The 19,059-nt window shown below is 43.7% G+C and overlaps 1 protein-coding gene across 3 annotated transcripts in view; it reads left to right on the forward strand.

The window, feature by feature from the left end:
* The window catches only part of ABHD2 (abhydrolase domain containing 2, acylglycerol lipase), a 103,261-nt gene that overhangs the window by 56,508 nt on the left and 27,694 nt on the right, over window positions 1-19,059 (forward strand). For all 3 annotated transcript variants that reach the window (XM_025438521.3, XM_025438522.3, XM_049108452.1), the window contains exons 4-5: window positions 3,774-3,949; window positions 6,145-6,312. In XM_025438521.3, the coding sequence (XP_025294306.1) occupies window positions 3,774-3,949; window positions 6,145-6,312 (344 nt within the window). The remainder of the gene's footprint in view (window positions 1-3,773; window positions 3,950-6,144; window positions 6,313-19,059) is intronic.

Raw genomic sequence — 19,059 nt, forward strand, 5'->3', positions numbered from 1 at the left:
GGGAGAAAGCCTTTGCAACATATAATAGAAAATGATGGGTGTAGGAGTGATAAGAACAGTACCTACAAATCGATTGGAAAAAGATAAAAATGTAACAGGAAAATGGACAAAGGGTACAGTTTACATAAGAGAAATGAATGACTAGTAAACCTATGAATCAAGAATATGCAAATTCAAGTAAGAAACTTGCTTACCGCAGATTGGATCCATCTTTAAAAACACAAATTGAAGTTAAATACCCATATTTTACCCATCAAGATGGCCAGAATGTAAAAGATTGACAATGCTAATTGTTGATGAGGGTGAGGAAGACAGGTACTTCCATGCAAAACTGTTGGGAATGTAAATTGGTCCATCTGTCTTGAAAGACAGTTTGGTGGTGCCCTAATTTAAAATGCACACAGTGCTCAGTTCTATGTCTCTAGGCCCCCTAGGAGATACCTCTCTTCATTGGGTAGTTGAGCCCTAGCTCCTTTACAGCATGATACCAGGCTTCTAAGGAGATAAAAGCGGAAGCTGCCAGGCTCTGCTTGAAAGGCCAGACCCAGAGTAAAGCAGATTCCTCCATGTTCACTTTCCAGCATCTCTTAAGTGCTTATATGGTTATATAAATTTCAAAATACCCTATTGTTTTGGTCCATATTTCCTCCTTGACCTAAACCATGTAACTAACTCCACTCATTCTAATTGTTTTTTTTTTAAAGATTTTATTTAGTTGACAGAGAAAGAGAACACAAGCAGGGGGAGGGGCAGAGGGAGAGGGAGAAGCAGACTCCTCACTGAGCAGGGAACCCAATGTAGGACTCGATCCCAGGACCCCAAGATCATGACCTGAGCCAAAGGCAGTGGCTTAACTGACTGAGCCAACCAGACGCCCCACTGGTTTTTCTTTTCTTTTTTTTTTTTTTTTTTTAGTTTTTCATGTGATCTGTAGGTAACTCATAAACAAATGAAAACACACAGCAAAACTTCACCATGGTAAAAAGTGTGTAAAAATGCGATGCGATAAACACTGGTGTTGTGTTATTGTAAAGTTGATTGAAAACAGTGCTTTATCAGTAGGTGGTATTGTCATAAAATTAAAGATTGTAAAATGCCCACTATGCACAACTGACCCTACACCGAAGTGAGAATATGCCAGGTAATCCTGAGACAGTCACTTATTCTCATGCATACACGTGCATGCACACACACGGACACATGTGCACCATCAGGATTTTCTCTGAGAATGGTGCTGGATCACCTGGAAAGAGGACAGTAACCAAACAGCAGTCATGCTATAGCCCAACTCATTTGAGAATGTATATTTTTTTGTATATTCTTTTATTGGAGTTCGATTTGCCAACATATAGTATAACACACAGTACTCATCCCGTCAAGTGGATGTATATTATTTTTTAAGTGTATCTGTGCCTTCTCAGATTTACTAAGGGGAAGTGTGTGGAGTACCCTGGGAGAGACACAAAGATAAATGAGCCTGGCTCCTGCAGGTGATGGGAAGGAATGTGCTTGAAAAGAGCCCTCATGTCAATCAAGCCCTCTGGCTGCCAGGATAGAGCTCTGCCGAGGGGTCCTTTGCCAGGGGACACAGAGGTGGGGCAGCTCCCCTAGTAGCCTGATTGGATAACCACCTGTGTCATCATTCCATGGGAAGTCTGTAACCAGCCCAGAGAAAAATTTTATTTTATTATTTTATTTTATTCTTCCATCATTTTCTGAGATTATATTGTATTTAAAACAAGATCAGAAGATACGTATATGAGACTGAATTCATATTTCTTCTGTTTAACCTCAGCACGTTTCTATTTTTAATTTATATTATAAACTAAATTTTCTTTGAATTTCCCTCTGGGAGCAACCAGGAATTTGGCTTCTTGGATCACTTGTCTCCCCCTATGCATAATTTTTTGACCAAAACCCTTTATAAATCCTACATCTAAATCTTGTGTAATACTGGGTTGTCCAGTTGATGTTATTTTTATAGGCTTGCTTTTTGTTGCTCTCATAATCTCCTCATCTCTTTTATTTTTTTTTATTTTTTATTGGTGTTCAATTTACTAACATACAGAATAACCCCCAGTGCCCATCACCCATTCACTCCCACCCCCCGCCCTCCTCCCCTTCTACCACCCCTAGTTCATTTCCCAGAGTTAGCAGTCTTTACGTTCTGTCTCCCTTTCTGATATTTCCCATACATTTCTTCTCCCTTCCCTTATATTCCCTTTCACTATTATTTATATTCCCCAAATGAATCCTCATCTCTTTTAAATGCTTCTGTTTTCCAAATGCCATGGCCTCTGCACTAAGATTTGCACCTGTGGTGTCATGCTGGCAAATGGCTTCATGTCCCAAGGTCTTAAAATACTCTTTCCTCTCCTCCCTACACTCACAGAGGAAGTTCGTCTGGGAACTGGCTTGCTTAAGATGATCACTTCTCTTCAATTTGTGGAGACTTATTATTTTTAAAAAACAGTAAATCTGGTAGAATTTAAGGAAGGTTTTTAGGATCAACTGGTATGATAGAAATAATAGGCATGAATTGGGAAGCAGGTTAAGGTAAACCCTTAAGAAAATGCTCACCATGGCATGCCTGGGTGGCTTGGTCAGTTAAGCCTCTGACTCTTGGTTTAGGCTCAGGTCATGATCTCAGGGTCCTGGGATCAAGCCCTGTGTCAGGCTCGCCACTCGGTAGGGAGTCTACTTGTCTCCCTCAACCCCTCCCCCTGCTCTTTCTCTTTATCTCTCTCTCTCTCCCCCACCCCCCAAAAAAATAAATAAATCTTCTAAAAAATCTTTTTTAAAAATCTGTATTATCTACAGATTACAGAGATGTAGGATGGATGTCATTACCATATTTTATGTTCTATGACTCAAGTGTACGCAGAACACAAATCTGGCCAACCACCAGGCCTGGGCCTCCAAGCTGAGCAAGAGCAACCAGTGGCAGTTCAGGAAATGGGATCATCCTGCACTGTGGTTGTGAACTAGAATCATTTCTTAGTTGTAACAGAATGCCTTGTTTTCCCAGTAATTAACTAGTTTGAGGTTTTTGCATTTACTCCCAGGAACCAGCGTCACTCCGTGTGTTCATGAAGGACAGTTGTCAGGGTGGTGTCATGACTTGCTTAAACTAGACAAGCCTTTATCCTTCATCTAACCCAACAAATATTTACACTGCTTCCCTTCCAGGACATTCTCCAGAGGGTACACAGCACCTCATAACACACACACAAGGCACCTACAGGCTCTTGGGAAAGCTTGCTGCCCTTCCCAGTGTAATGGAGAGCAGGTGGTTTGGTTAACATGGTGACCACTGTGGCTGGGGCCTGTCTTGTTAGAGGAAGGCAAAAAAGTGAACATTTAGTGAGTGTAGGCAGCGTGATAGCTGTTTTATATACATTAGCTCATTTGATAATGAGGCTAACCCCGTCAAGTAGCATGTGGTCAAAATGTATAACTTGCTTTCTTTTTAATCTACATTACAGCAACAACCCATATTGAATTGCTTAACACTGTAAATTTGAAATCCTGCCTGAATAAGCATGTCCTGATGATTTCTAAGGCTAGTCTGATACGGGGTGTATTAGTAAATGGGGAAAGGAGGTAAATCATGGCATGAATGTAAGGTAAAGAAAATCCCATATTTATACTTTAGTATGCAAAACTTGTCAGGAAAAAAACTCAAATAGGTTGAAAGATTTTGGCTCAAAAATTTTTCCATGTGTTGTTCAAGGAGTGTGGGAGAATTGACCTTTCCTCTCCTCCTCTCTTAGATACATTCCACCATTGATCTGGGGGAAAAGTGGACACATCCAAACAGCCTTGTATGGGAAGATGGGAAGGGTGAGGTCACCACACCCGTACGGGCACCGCAAGTTCATCACCATGTCCGACGGAGCCACTTCAACCTTTGACCTCTTTGAACCCTTGGCCGAGCACTGTGTTGGAGGTAAGCTACTCTAGGTCTACAATGTGGCCCATTGGTCAGTGAGGGAGCACAGTGTACATGCTCCTGTCACTGGCTCAGCATCACACCCAGGGGCTGGTAGGAAGCCTCCTGAGGTACATCATTCAGGGACAGCCCGCAAGGATTCACACCATTATGTGCTTGCCAGTCACTACATAGGGCCCCTCAGACAGCATTGCTGAATGTAGTTAGTCCTCCCATGACATACAGAAGCTTGGTGTGAGGGGATGAGGGAGAATGTGGAGCCCAGGTCCTGCAGGACCAGGCCTCTGCTTTGATGACAGCAATAGAAGCCAGACTCTTCTAAGTGCTTTGTAGATACTATTATCCCAGTTAAGCCTTATAGCAACCCTGAGAGGTTGATGCCTTATTATCCTGACTCTACTGATAAAGAAGATAAAGCTCAGAAATTCGGGATAGGCCAATCTTGTTTGTTGGTAATAGCAGATGGTGGAGGCTCTCAGGTACCCTCTGCATACATTCCATGGATGAAAAGACACATTTGGGCCCATTTATGCAGGGGTTTGGGATACCTGTCTGTCAGAAACCACTCTGATTACTGTTGCTGCTGGAATTTGGCATTGCTCTGTCCATTCTATATAGTGAGCACCTGTTATAAAGAGCTTTGCAGTGAGGAAGTAGAGTTAGGATGGCAGCTGCCTCTGCTGCTCTTATAAGAGGAGGACATGTCTTTTCAGTTCTGTAGTATGCAAAGCACCAAGGTTTGGGGGGATTCGGGGTTTTATTTTTAAGATTTTATTTATTTATTTATTCAGAGAGAGAGCATGCATGCATGCACAAGTAGGGTGGGAAAGGCAAAGGGAAAGAGAGAGAGAGAGAGAATCTCAAGCAGACTCCCCACTGAGCATGGAGCGCAATGAGGAGCGTGATCTCACGACCCTGAGATCATGACCTGAGCCAAAATCAAGAGTCTGACGACAACTGACTCAGCCACCCAGGTGCCCCAAGGCACTTTGGTTTTTACAGGAGCTTGGTAACTACTTGGGAGGAATTCCAGTAAACCTCTTGCACCTTTCAGTTCTTCACAGTAATCAGCACTGCCAATTAGCTAATGACAAAGGTTTAAGTTGATGTTCCCTTTGCCTAGAACACTCATCCCCATGGCTGCCTCCTTCTTGTCATTCGGGTCTCAACTCAGATGTCACCTCCTCAAAGGGATGGCCCTTGCCTCCATTCACTAGTGTTCTCTTCCCAGTAAATCCATCACACCTTCCTGCTTTAGCTCTTCATGACACCTGCCACTCCCTTGGAAGGTAGTTCATGGTCATGATAGAAAATTCAAAAGTTACCTTTAAGATACACAGAGAAAGTCTAAGTCTTTCTTCTACTCCTACTCCCCACCCAAGCACCTCCCCCATGGTATCCACTGTTCGGTTTCTCATGTATTATTCTGGAGCTAGTGGATGCATTTCTAAATATAGATATCTTTTCCCCTCCCTGCAAATGGCAGTATATCATAACCCTTTTCTGCACCTTGCTTTTCTTCCACTTAATACATGTTAGAGAGCTTGCCCTATCAGTCAGTATATGCAAAGATGTCTCTCATTATTTTTAAGGGCTACATAACATTTCATCACTTGGATGTGCAATCATTTATTTAACCAGACCCCTGTTTCTGGGCATTTAGCATGTGTTCATTCTTTTGCCATTATCACCTCTACTGTACACATCTTGTTCTGTATGTGTACAGGTGTATCTGTAGACAAATACCTGGAAGTGAAATTCCTTGATCAAAGAAGCCTGTGTAGACACTACTTTTCATTTTTCTATTTGTTCATTCCATCATTCATACAGAAATTAGGAGTAAGGTTTGGAAACTTGTACAGTGGTAATTTTAAACCTGCTGAATCTAATAATAAAAAAATTGAGATTTAAATTGTTTTCATTTCATCTTTCTAGTAATTTTTATCATATTTTTCAAAATTAGCTGTGCACGATCAGATATTTTAAAAACTGACCCTTCACCATAAATAGTTTGAGAACCACTGATCCAGACAACTCCATCTGGAAGGGAAAGATGCTCTTCCCCAGAGAATTGAGTGAAAAGATGCATGTCAGGTTCCCTCCTACTGTTTTCTCCGCCAGTGATGTATAATTGTGGCCCTTTATCTTCACTATTCATTGGATATGTTGGGATCTCTTTCTTCACCCTGTAGATGACATTACCATGGTCATCTGCCCTGGCATTGCCAATCACAGTGAGAAGCAATACATCCGCACCTTTGTCGACTACGCCCAGAAAAATGGCTACCGGTGCGCCGTGCTCAACCACCTGGGCGCCTTGCCCAACATTGAGCTGACCTCACCGCGCATGTTCACGTATGGTAAGTACAGGCATGGCCAAGTGGAATCCCCCTTATTGTTGTCTTCAGTACAAGCATGCTGTTACTTCTGTTCTGCTTTCCCTTTCTGGGTTCAGAATTTATGCCCATGTAGGGAGGCAGTGGGGCACATGGTTATACCATCAGCCAGTGGGTACTGGGATTTATGATGCCATACTTCCCATCAGCCTTTCAGATGGGTACCTGAGCCATGCCCAGCTCATCATGCCTCCAAGAGACAGAGTGCAAGTAACAGGGGCGGGTCTTCCCCACCGCCCCCTGCAGGTAGGGAGGTGTCAGAGCAGGACCAGGAGCCCCATAGCCAGTGCCCTGTATCACACTGCACCATCCTCAGAACTCTTGTGACTGGCCAGCAAGGGTCGTGAGGAGGCACGTGCATGTCTGTGGGAAGGGATTCTGGCACATCGACAACTCATAGGATTTCAAGTTCCTTCAAGAGAGGAATTGGATCTCATAATTGAGACAAATGCTTCTTGCCTTTATTGAAGTCCTGCATTAGCTCTGTCTTCTGGACTGCCGGTTCTTGATTCTTATTTAAGTTTCCCTTCATATTATACATGCACACATAAATAACAAACACATAAAATATGTAAGTATGCACAAACATTGGGTTGTTTATAACCAGATAAATTATTATGAGTTTTAATGGGAAACAACTGAAAATCGCATCTATAATCTCACCATAACTATAATTTTCTATTTGTTTATTTTCCCATTATTTTATCTGTGTGTATGTAGTTTTTATTTAGATGCAGTCATAGTATGTATATCTGTGATGGCTTAATTTAAATAATCTTATATTCACTAGCATAAAGGTGCATAGTTGTTACATTTAATCTTTTTAAGAGCCACATTGCTGTTATTCCCCCATTATAATTTATCTAACCATTCCTCTTTGGAGTCCATTTAGCTTATTTAGAGTTTTTCAGCATTCCAAATAATGATGCTATAAATATCTTCTGCATAGAATTTGTTTTTCTCTTTAATGACTACTTTGGGCTGAATTTCCAGGGCTAGAATTTCAAAGGCAACATTCTGGATGCATATTTGTACATATTGTCACATTGTACTCCAGCAAGGTTGTTCCGGTGTATGCTGCTACTGGTGATGTGTAGGGCACAGATAGGGAATCATGAGCGGGGGTACCTGCTCCGTGCCAGCCTGGCTGCCTCGCGCCCTGCTGCTTCTCTGCACTCACTCCCACAACTAAAGACACCATGTTACAGACTCTTCTGTTCAACAGTTTGGTGAGTGGCCCGAAGATATAGGTGAAGATCCAGATTTACAGATAAGTCAGGCACATTGTGAGTATGTGGGAGACAGGATTACGTCCAAAAGGCAGACATGGGCAGAATCTTACAAAAATGAAAACAATGTGGGGAATGATTATAAGGTCCTGAACTTGGATATAAAAATCCATCTATACAAGTTGAAGATGGGGAGACATGGCTTGGCCTTAGGACCTGAGACAGAGACAGACTTGGGAGGGCTCTCTAATAGCACGATATACCAAAAACAAGACAAGAAATGCCAGTGAGGGCACTTAATGTGTGCCTGAACCAAAGCTGATGTCTCGTGCAGACATAATCCCTTTAATCTCCACAGCAACCAGCGAGACACTTAGTGAAATTGTGATGAAAAGGCACACAGAGGCACAGAGAGGTTAAATCATCGGGCAAGGCAGAGAGCCAGGGAGCAGGAGAGCTAAGAGGAGAGCCTGGGGCTGGCTCCCATCTCAGAGCTGGGAGAAGCTCTGTGTGTGTGTGGCCCAGGTCCCCACCCTGGGAATGCTGTGCTAGGGACCCCAGGGGGAAGGGACAGTAGATTGGGAGACATCTGCGCACACGCCAGGGAAATTGGGTGAGGAGAAAAGAAGAGTAGGCTCAGTGTGGCACAAGGTCACAGAGACAGGACCCTGGCCTTGCTGCTGACTGGTGGTTTAGCCTTGAACAGCTTACTTAACGTGCCAGATTCCTCAACAGCCCCAAATGGGGGTTTACAATTTTACACTTAAACATGGGTTACTAAGGACTTAGCAAGCAGCTGAGCGCCTACCATATAGTAGCTGTTCACTAAATGTTCGGTTTATTCTTATCCAGATACTTGCAGATCTGTTCCTATCCAGATACTTGCAGATCTGAGCAAGGGATGAGCCATGCTCTCTGTGGCCCAGATAAATATGTTCCTTCAGTAAATAATCACACCACAGTGGGGTGGGTGAGGTGGCAGCGAAGGGAAACCAGCATGTCTCCGTAGGCAAGCAGTGGTATTGTGGTAGGATTGTTCTGGAAACAGTATTTGAACTGGGTCCTCAGGGTCCCAGGGGTTGGAGCTCATAAACAGAAGGGAGTGGGCTCTGGGGGTGGTCGGCATGCACAGCTGCCTCTTAAGAGCATGGTATGTCTAGGCTGGTGAGCTGACTCCCAACGAGGAGAACCCACTGGGCCAAGTCAGCCCTTCTAGGGAGAGCTCAGCCCCACAGGTTTGCAGTCAGTTAACTGCTTCCTTTCATTTATTGTTGTTACTGTTTGTTCCATCAGAATTTTAGAAGAGAATTCCTATAGTTTGCTGTATTCCTGTATTTGTCCAGAAAGGCGGATCTTCTATGTTCTAGAAGATATGTTTCCCCTGCAGTTTTTAAAAAAACCTTTCTGTTAGAGAAAATGTTCAAAATACAAAAGTGGGGAGAACAGTAAAATGAGCCCAAACAAACCCCTGTGTGCGCACCACTCAGCATCAACGGTTACTCCACTTATAGCCAGTCTCATTTCATCCATAACCCCCTTCCTGCCCTTTCCTTCCTTTTCAGAGATTATTTTGGAGCTCGTCCTAGAGAGCCCTTCCTTCCATCTGCGACTATTTTAGTGTAGGATGCTAAGCGACGCGGACTCTTTGTAAACTGTTTTAATTTGCTAGGAGCTCTAACAAAATATCACCGTCTGGGTGGCCTAAACTACAGACGTTTGTCTTGTCACAGCACTGGAGGCTGGGAGTTCAAGGTCAAGGTGTGGGCAGGCTTGGTTTTCTCTGAGCTTCCCTCCTGGGCTTGTAGGTGGCCGTCTCCTCCTTGTCTTATATGCCCATGTGTGTGTATCTCCCTCTATCTGTGTCCTGGTCTCCTCTTATAAAGACACCAGTCAGGCTGAATTAGGGCTCAACCCAACTGACCCTGTTTCAACTTAATTATTTCTTTAAAGCCCCTTTCTCCAAATACAGTCATATTCTGAGTCAGCGGGGCTAGGACTTCAACAGATGAATTTGTGGTGGACACAGTTAAACTCATAAAATAACATAAGCACAACACCACCATCACACCTAAGACACCAGCATTCCTTAATAGCAGTTCTGTTTCTCCAGCTGACTTCTTTGTTTTTTTCTTTTGTAATTACTTGGTTCAGGATCAAAATCAGTTCCATACATTGCTGTTGGATGGTAGGTTTCTTGAGCCTCTTACTTATTTTTTTAGTGTTACTGTCCCTCCCTCTTTCTTCCCTTCCTCTACTTTTCAATAGAAAAGGAAAAAGAAAGCAGAGCCATCTTAAGCCTTTTTTAAATCTCCTTCCCTGCACTTTTCATAGATCCCTCAACCAAGTCAGCCTCGTCCATGAGGGAGGACCGGATGAGACATTGTGGGGGCTCTGGTTCCCAGGACATGCTGCAGAGTGTATGCCGACACCAGGCACTGGCCTGAGCTCTGTATGGACAGCCCTTCTCTGGTCTTCACTTAGCTGCATCTTGTCGTTTGGGTCTCGGCTAAGATGTCACCTTCTCGGAGAGTCTTTGTCCCCTGCCCTCACCCCTTAATCATTCTCTAATCCCGTGTCTCCCCGACTCTATTCCATGGGAGCCAGCAGTCTTCATGCTCCCTGGTGTGGCTCCCCATGCCCCGAATCCTGCTCATCCTCTAGAAAATGCTCACTCTGCCAGGGCTGACTGAGGACTGAGGTGAGAGATGTGAAATGATCGTTTGTAAAGTGATTTGGCAAACCACATCTCAAACACGAGAGCCTTCCCTTGTGCAAGCTGCACTGCTCTTGAGCAGATGGCAGGCCATCAAGTCACCGTGAATACCCCTTTTGGGCCTTTTGAGACTGATCTTGACCAGAGGAAAACTAAACAGGGTGTGAACAAGAAGCCTTCCATTCTTCTTTTCCTGTTATACACCCACCTTAGATCTGAGAACATTGTAAAAGACCTTGCCCCACTTAGACTGTTCCAGACCGCATAGGCACCAATCCCTCGCCATTGGACATCTTTGCTGGTGTAATTAGAAATTGTTAAAAACAGATCTCTCTCAAACAGAAGAATTTCCTAAATGGATACTTACGCATTCTTGTGACTTAAGAGTCCTTCATGCTGCCTTTGAAGGATGAAGTCATTAAGGAAAATCCTGCATGACAGCAGTTCCCATTTATTTCACACTGACGAATGCCAGGGCGCACCAAGCATGTGCATACTCTACTTAGCCCGATCCTCACTGACATCCAGAGGTAGGTGCTAGTGTCCTCATGCCACAGGCTTGCCTGGGGTCACCCAACTAGTACGTGACAGAACCAGCATTCGGATCGTATGGTTCTCAACCCCAATTAGCACCAGCTCTGTGGTGGTGCATGCTTCCTATGCAGGATATTGTTCCTGAGGACTACACAGGAGCAGGGAGATGGCTAAGCATTAAAAAAAGACTTTTCCCCCACTGTAGTGGCGGTGATCATTATTACTGTTTACATTAATAGTATCACTTACATAGCATTTGTTGTGTGGCAGACACTGTGCTGAGTACTTGATAGGATGTATTAAATGAGACATCCTCCCTTCAACAGACCAGGAACCTGAGGCCCAGTGAGGTTGCATAACTTGCTCCACAAGGCTGATGAGTGAGTGGTCCAGATTTCCAACCCAGACAGTCTAGCCCTGAAGCTCATGCTTTTGAACAATGGCCTACATCCCTTCTCTGTGTGAGAGACTGCATCCTGCCCATACATTTCACGAGCAAGGAGATTGTTCCCACCCAGACACATTTTAGGTTTAAGGCAAAAGTGCATCCAGGAGCTTCTCAGAGCCACAACAATGGGTCTGGTGCTCTTTTGTTCATCGAGCATCCCAGAGACATTTGTGGAGCCAGCACCCCCCATGTGGGGAAAACAGGAAGCGTGTAGAGTGCCTGCCATCCTGAAGCTACCAGGCTAGTAAGGAGCTGCTCCTCCTGGCACAGTCAGAATCAGTCTGAGCTTCTTGGCTGAGTCTGTCTAAAAAGAACGTTGACCAGGCATTGTCTTTTTCAAGGACAGGGACCAGATCTTGGTTTTCAATTTTGGTTTTTTTGTTTGTTTGTTTGTTATTATTTTTAATTTTTATTTATTTATGATAGTCACACAGAGAGAGAGAGAGAGGCAGAGACACAGGCAGAGGGAGAAGCAGGCTCCATGCACCCGGAGCCCGACGTGGGATTCGATCCCGGGTCTCCAGGATCGCGCCCTGGGCCAAAGGCAGGCTCCAAACTGCTGCGCCACCCAGGGATCCTTCAATTTTGTATGTAATTTTTCACGTTCATCTCCTACAGGTGGTATGTCACTTAGAGAGAGATGCTTAGGAAATGCCTGCATAAGGAAAGAGCCTAGGTTTTCGAGTCCAACAGATGGGGGTTTGAACACCTAGTTCACCAACGTTGTCGAGAAAGTATTAATATAAACAAAAGTGTGTAGCATGGAGTCCAGCAATTGGCAGTAAATGGCAGTGACTTTTGTCTTTATGTTTTCCACTCTTGTTTTCTGAGAACCAACCTAGGGAGAACAGGTGAAAGGTGACTTGAGCAGCCAAATGATCTCACCTCTGCCTCAGCCTCATGCAGTTAACTGCATGTGAACTTTTGCAAGGATTCATTGAGAAGCTGTGCTTGCTAAGCAGAGAATCCTGTCTTGAGTATGCTATAAGTTATGACTGTACAGAGACAGCCTGGCCCTGGTGGTGACCTCGAAAGATACAGTCTGTTCTTTCTGACTTCATGGCCTGCAGAACTGGCCCTGCACAGTGCACTGGGCCCCAGGGCTGGGGTCACACACCTCCAGCTCAACACTACTGGCTTCTGAGGGCACAGTCAGCTCTCACAGTCACTGTGGGCAAGTCATTTTTATTGTAGTACCTGCTCTTTTTGCTGTATTTTAGCCTTCTAAAAATTCTTTTCATTCTTAAAAAAATTCCACTTGCTGCAGTGTAATTCATATATATATATATATATTTTTTTTTTTTTTTTTTTTTTTTTTTTGAGAGAGAGAGTGCAAGTAGTAGTGAGGGGTAGGGGTTACGGAACAGAAGAAGAGGGAGAGAGAATCTTAAATAGGTTCCATGCCTAGCACAAAGCCCAAGGCTGGGCTCGATCTCATGACCCTGAGATCATGACCTAAGCCAAAATTAAGAGTCAGACACTTAACCAATTGAAGTGCCTCTATAGTTCATATTTTTTTTCATATATTTTTTAAGCTAGAAAATATTAAATATTTATTTTGTGACAGATTAAATGAATTAAATTAAATTGAATGACATTAACTGATCTGACCATAAATAAAATGTGAAACTGTTAGGATGACAAGTGGAACCCACAAGAGTGAAATGTGTAAGTCTTTTAAATTTCTTATTGAGCTTGAGTACTGTACTGGATCAGACCAAGTACCCAACCTTGTCATGGATGAGTCAATAAATAACACTTAAAAATGATAGAAGATATAGGAGTCTTGAAGATTTTTTTTTGAAGTGTGTTTATTCTAAAAAGCCTAATCTTTAATTGAATCACTATAGCAGTGGACATGATGGCTTCCTCTTTATTGACTGAATTGATTTTTTAATGCAGACACTGTTTGGAATATAAGTAGTTTTGTCAAGTGGTGACGCAGGAGACCAGTAAATTAAGGAAGCATTTTGTTTCATCTTTGTGTCTTTGGCTCAATGCCTTCTCCCAATCTTCCAGGATTCATGTTCAGAGCAAAGTACAGTGGCATCAAGTCCATCACCCAAGGAAAGAACTGAAAACCAGAATCACCCAGCTGTGGTTGTTCTGACCTCTGTTTTTCTTGAAATTGAGCCAAGTGACAAAGAGACCATGAGTCTGATCTTGACTGTAAGAGAGAAAATTGAAGATTTTTAAAGTCAGTTCTATATCAGATGAAAGGAATAAAAACAGCCTGGAATTGGCCCCCACAAGGTGACCAAGTCCTTAGGATCACAGGCCTCCTGAGAACTTAGTAGTCATCTCTGACCAAACACCGAGCTGCGGGTATTGTGGCATTGAATGCTGTCCCAAAAGATTTAAATTGCCTCCCTTGTGAATTTACACACAGAAGTGGGCCCTTCCCTTCTTTCAAAACATTTGAATATCTGGCACCAGAGAGGAGGTGTCTGGGATCCCAGCACTGTCTTCTGTTGCATAGAGAAGTTCTATAATGTCCAACTGAGTTTAATACTGGAAATTTGGGATCCCTGGGTGGCGCAGCGGTTTGGCGCCTGCCTTTGGCCCAGGGCGCGATCCTGGAGACCCGGGATCGAATCCCACATCGGGCTCCCGGTGCATGGAGCCTGCTTCTCCCTCTACCTGTGTCTCTGCCTCTCTCTCTCTCTCTCTCTCTCTCTGTGAGACTATCATAAATAAATAAAAATTTAAAAAAAATACTGGAAATTTTTGTTTTGTTTTTTTTTTTTTTTGAAATTTTTGTTTTTTAAACTATCTTTTGGAACCACAAGGGAAAGCCAGAAAACTTTGCCTTGCCTTGCTTAGAAGGTGGCATTTCAGTCTTAGAAGAGTGGGAGAGCCTGTACCTGGGGGGACCCCATAATTTAGCATCCCAACAGGATTACTTTTGAGTGTGAAAGAGGCCCTTAGTAATGACTGCATCAGAATGACAAACTCCAGGAATCTCCCAGGCAAACTAGAATGTAAGACCACCCTGCTTGGCATGCTGTAGAGATCACCCAGGATCCAAGACATTTTGCCATAAGGGGGTACAAACAGTGATTTTTAAGGAACTTCTGTTTTGTTTTTACTGCTCAATCTACCTGAAGATCTTTGGTTAGGTCATGAGCATAGATGTTTCTATAAGATTCTCGTAGCATTTTGATTGATGCAGACTCAATTTTGAATTGTATTCATGATTCCAGATTGACAACCACGAGTCGCATGGCCTCTACAACAGTTGAGTGTTACAATGGCAGGAGGACACGGTGGGAAGATAGGGGGAAGGAGGAGATGGGTGGAGAGAGAGAGAACATGACTGTGAAGGTGGTGAATTTGCAGAAGCTCAAGCATCTTGGTAAACCATCTGGTGAGATCACATGCTGGGAGTCACTGCATATCAAGATGGTGCCAAGCGGCCAGCATTAGGGAATGTGATGGGGGCAGTAAATATCCAGAGTAGAATTGTGGAGAAGCAATGACAGGTTCTGGCTTCTGGGATCAGACCTGGATGCTTACCTTTCAGCCCAAAGAAGGCAGGTTTAGGTATTTGGTACCTGGGCAAACAAAGCTAAAAGCTTTCCTTTGTGAAAATCTGTTTCAGAGATAAGGACAAGACCAGCTCATCTGCTGCACAAAGGGGGCTCTCATTTTATTTCTGTAGCTGTTTTCCTCTCATTTTGTTTCTGTAGCTGTGCAGTGGCTATCACAGCTCTGAGAAACGACAGGGGCTGCTGGCCCCCAGATGCCTGCCAGGAGCCATGTTGTTAGCCTGTCCAGGTCATTCTCTTGGATTACTCTCAGGGGGAAAGATATTTAGGTACGCCTTTCCTGTCTCCAATACAGTCATCACAGTCACGCTGGCCAGTGATGTGTGCTTTCGTGCTACATGATTCAAACCTCTTTACACAGCTAACGTGTGGCACACCCACCACGTTCTAGCCCAGGCCTGGCATGGTGGGGAACGTGGAGATGACTCAGTCTCCATCCAAAAGGAGCACCAAGTTTCTGCATCCCCATATTTGAGCATACTTAGTCACGTTAGTGCCTCTTGGAAATGGCTTTTGTGAGAGTAGTTTTCGGGTAGCCTTAGCTTTGTCTTTCTTTAGGGGTGTGAGGTTGAAGAAAAGCTCTTTCCTGTTCTCAGCAGGTTCCCTTTCCAAGATGGCCCTGTGGTATTCACCTCTCCAAAGCCAGGTTAGTGTCTTATGTTTCATCTTGCCTTTAAAAGCTGCAGCAAGATTAGATACCCAAATCTTATTACCGGTGCTAATCCCATAAGGATTAAACACACAGAGCCTCATTAAAATCCTTCTAGTATGAAAGAACAGGTCCCTGTAGCTTTTAGTAGAACAGTTCAGGGAGCAGCTCTCAGTCACTGAGGGCATTTGGTAAACTGTCATCAGGTGGAAATCCCAGAAGGACCCAGCACCTAGTAGAAGACATATCCTAGAGCTGAGAACACTGTGCCCTTGCCTGGGAGAGATGGCAGCTCTTCACACAACAACCAACAGCTTGTCCAGCAGTAGGCGAGGCTGGCCCTTTATCCAGATCAGGTGTATTTGGATTTAATTAAATTGAGGCTCCCCAGGTGCCTATGCGATTAGCTATAATTGCTCCTCGGTAGTGTAGCAAATCTGAGTTTTGTAACTGCCACAGTGACATCTGAACATCTGCTCTAGGTCTCAAGTAGTCTCAAAGCCGAATAAAGATAGACAGGTCCTGGGGTGCCTGGCTGGCTCAGTCAGTGGAGCATGTGACTCTTGATCTCGGGGTCGTGAGTTCAAGCCCCACATTGGGTGTAGAGATTGTATAAATAAGTAAAACTTTTTTTAAAAAACTTTTAAAAATACTATTAAAAAAAAGACAAGTCTAAAAGGAATCAGATGATGAAAAAACAAAGACTTTTAATAATGAAAAAATAAATCCCTGCAGTACTGTTACTTTTGTGGGTTTGTGCTATGAGGCAAAGGACTTGGGATTTGGGGTTAGATGTAGGTCCAAAGTCCAGCGCTCCCGTTGGCTCACTTTGTGAGGTCAGGCAAGTCACTTCATCCCTTCGGATCTACTTCCTCTGCTGTGTTGGTATTCCCAGGACAGGGCCTGGGGCACAGTGCACGCTGGCTTTCATCCATTCATTTAGGTCATACTGACTGAGTGGCCACCCAGTGGCTGGCCCACGGATACAGTGAGAAACAAGACCAGGAGCATCTTTGCCATAAAGAGTATACCACCTAATAGAGGTTCCTTCATATTAGAACAAAACATAGGGTTGTAGGTAGTCAAGGGATAAACGAAATTAGGTAGAACCCCAAGAAAATGGTGGAAAAGTAAAGATTTTAGTAACAATTTAAAATAAGTCCCATTTCTTATGTAGGCAAATGATGTTCCCATTGCAAGCAGCACAAACCTCTGCTCCAGTGTGAGGGATGTGCTGAGTGTCTGAAACCTAGGTTAAACTGGTCTAAAGGGATTTAAACTATTGTTTTTTATTCTTTATTTTCATTGTTTTTTTTAACTAGCTGGATTTTTGTTGAAAAACAGGGGCACCTGGGTGGCTCAGCAGTTGAGCATCTGCCTTTGACTCAGGTCCTGATCCCGAGGTTCTGAGATTGAGTCCCGCATCAGGCCCCTTGCAGGGAGCCTGCTTCTCCCTCTACCTGTGTCTCTGCCTCTCTCTCTCTCTCTTTCTCTGTGTGTGTCTCATGAATAAATAAATAAAATCTTTTAAAAAGAAAAACTAGTGTATGTACATAGTAAAACTATTCCAGCGGTGCAAAAGTCTATATACCATGAGTCAAGCTGTGTCTCCCTCCCACCCTCAATCCCCAATTCTCCTCTCCAGGAGGTCAGTATCTGCTGTGGCTTTTTAGTGAATATTCAGTCAGATAGATTGTGCTATAAGCCCTTTCAAGCCCAGGCACACACTGGAGATGGTGGCATCTCCCACCCTGATCCATGAGGTGATCAGAGGCACTCCATGTCAGCAGTTTGGTCTCAACTTCATTCTTTTTCATAGCGACTTCACTGGGCTTCTGCTGATGGGAATTTCTACTCCTTTACTGTGACCAGCAATGCTGCAGTGAACATTCTTGCTCACATATCTTTGCACTTACGTGCATACCTCTTTGCACACCTGTAGTATAAAGCCCCCAGAAGTGGAATTGCTAGGCCATTTGTACTTAGACCAGCACTAATAGATGCTACCACGTTGCCTTCTGAAGGCTGTGCCAGCATACACTCCCTACATCAGTGGACAGGCCAGTAGCCCAAATACCCACACCCCCTTCTGATCTGGGGCATTGGTGACCTTTTCTAGCAAGGGCAATGGAAAATGATTCCTAATCATCTTTTAAACTTGCATTTAAGTCTGAGTGACATGAAGCAACTTTTTGAACTGCCTATTTGAAAGACAAAAGAAACAAAATCAAAGATATCCTCCACTTTTTTTGTCAACTAGGACAATGGTTCTCAAAGTGTGGTCCCTGTACCAGCAACAACATCATTGCCTGGGAACCTGTTAGAAAGGCAAATTGTTAGCTCACCCAGACCAGATCTCCTGAATCAGAAATTCTGGAGGTAGGGCCCAGCAATCTGTGTTTGAACCCTTTGCTTAGGCCCCAGCCTTAGAGTTCCTGATTCAGGAGATGGGGTGCAACATGAGAACATGCATTTGAACAGCTCTGCAGTGCTGATGCAGCAGGCCCAGGGACCATACTTTGAGAACCACTGGCCACTGCTAGTGCTTAAAACATACAGTGATCTAACCTTGATGCTACTTTTCTGGTTCACTCTTTACAAGAAAGAGTACCAGAAAGCACCTGTCTGTATTCAAGGCTTTAAAGATTGGGCATTTGGTGGACCTGGAAAAGGTGCCTGGTGGTGTAGAGTGGGGACTCACCCCTGCTGTAGAAACCTGGCTTTTTTTAAAAAAAATAAATTAATTTTTTATTGGTGTTCAATTTACCAACATACAGAATAACACCCAGTGAAACCTGGCTTTGAGGATATATTCGGAAAGCTGCTACTAGGCCAACAACCCACTTTGGAAGCTTCCAAAAGGTAGAGCAGCGCCTCCACATGTGAAGGCTGCTTACTGAAGGGCACAGGAAGTCTGTAAAGGGATGGCCCAGAGACAGAGCAAGAGTATGCTTCAGAAACCACTTTTCTGTATTTGTCGGAGCTGGAGAGGTCCTTTCTCCTCACATGAGTGGTCCTGGGCCCTGATTGTACTTTGGAGGCACCTGGAGATCCTGTAAAGGACCTCCCAGGCCTGGGAGGACGGCCTGTGGACAGCCTAGGCATTAGTGTTACTGTTTTTCAAGATCCCCAGGTGATTTAATGTGCTGTTAGATCGATGCAGTTGGATTGAAGAACACTGCTTTGGGAGAAAAATCTAGAAGCCTAGATTGGCCTTTTCAAGTCTTAAGCTATAATTACTTGTTCAAAATAATTTAAACAATAGTTTAAAAGGTTTGGGCAATGTTTATATGGGTGTAAGCATGTATAAACTCATCATGCACTTTCCTATTACATTATGCCTCATCAAATAAAAATAAAAATAAAAAAGAATAGAGTGGGGGTACCTGGCTGACTCAGTTGGTTGGAGTGGGACTCTTGATCTGGGGGTTGTGAGTTCGAGCTCCCATTGGGAGTAGATATGACTTAAAAAAAAAAAGAATAGGGCAGATTTCTGTGTATTGTTACATAGTGGTTTCCAAGACATAGTGTTAAAATAAGAAAAACAAAGAAAACAAGGTATTAAATAATCTGTATGCTACCACTGACAT

Source organism: Canis lupus, chromosome 3 (assembly GCF_003254725.2).
Source record: "Canis lupus dingo isolate Sandy chromosome 3, ASM325472v2, whole genome shotgun sequence".
NCBI classification, from domain to species: Eukaryota; Metazoa; Chordata; class Mammalia; order Carnivora; family Canidae; genus Canis; species Canis lupus.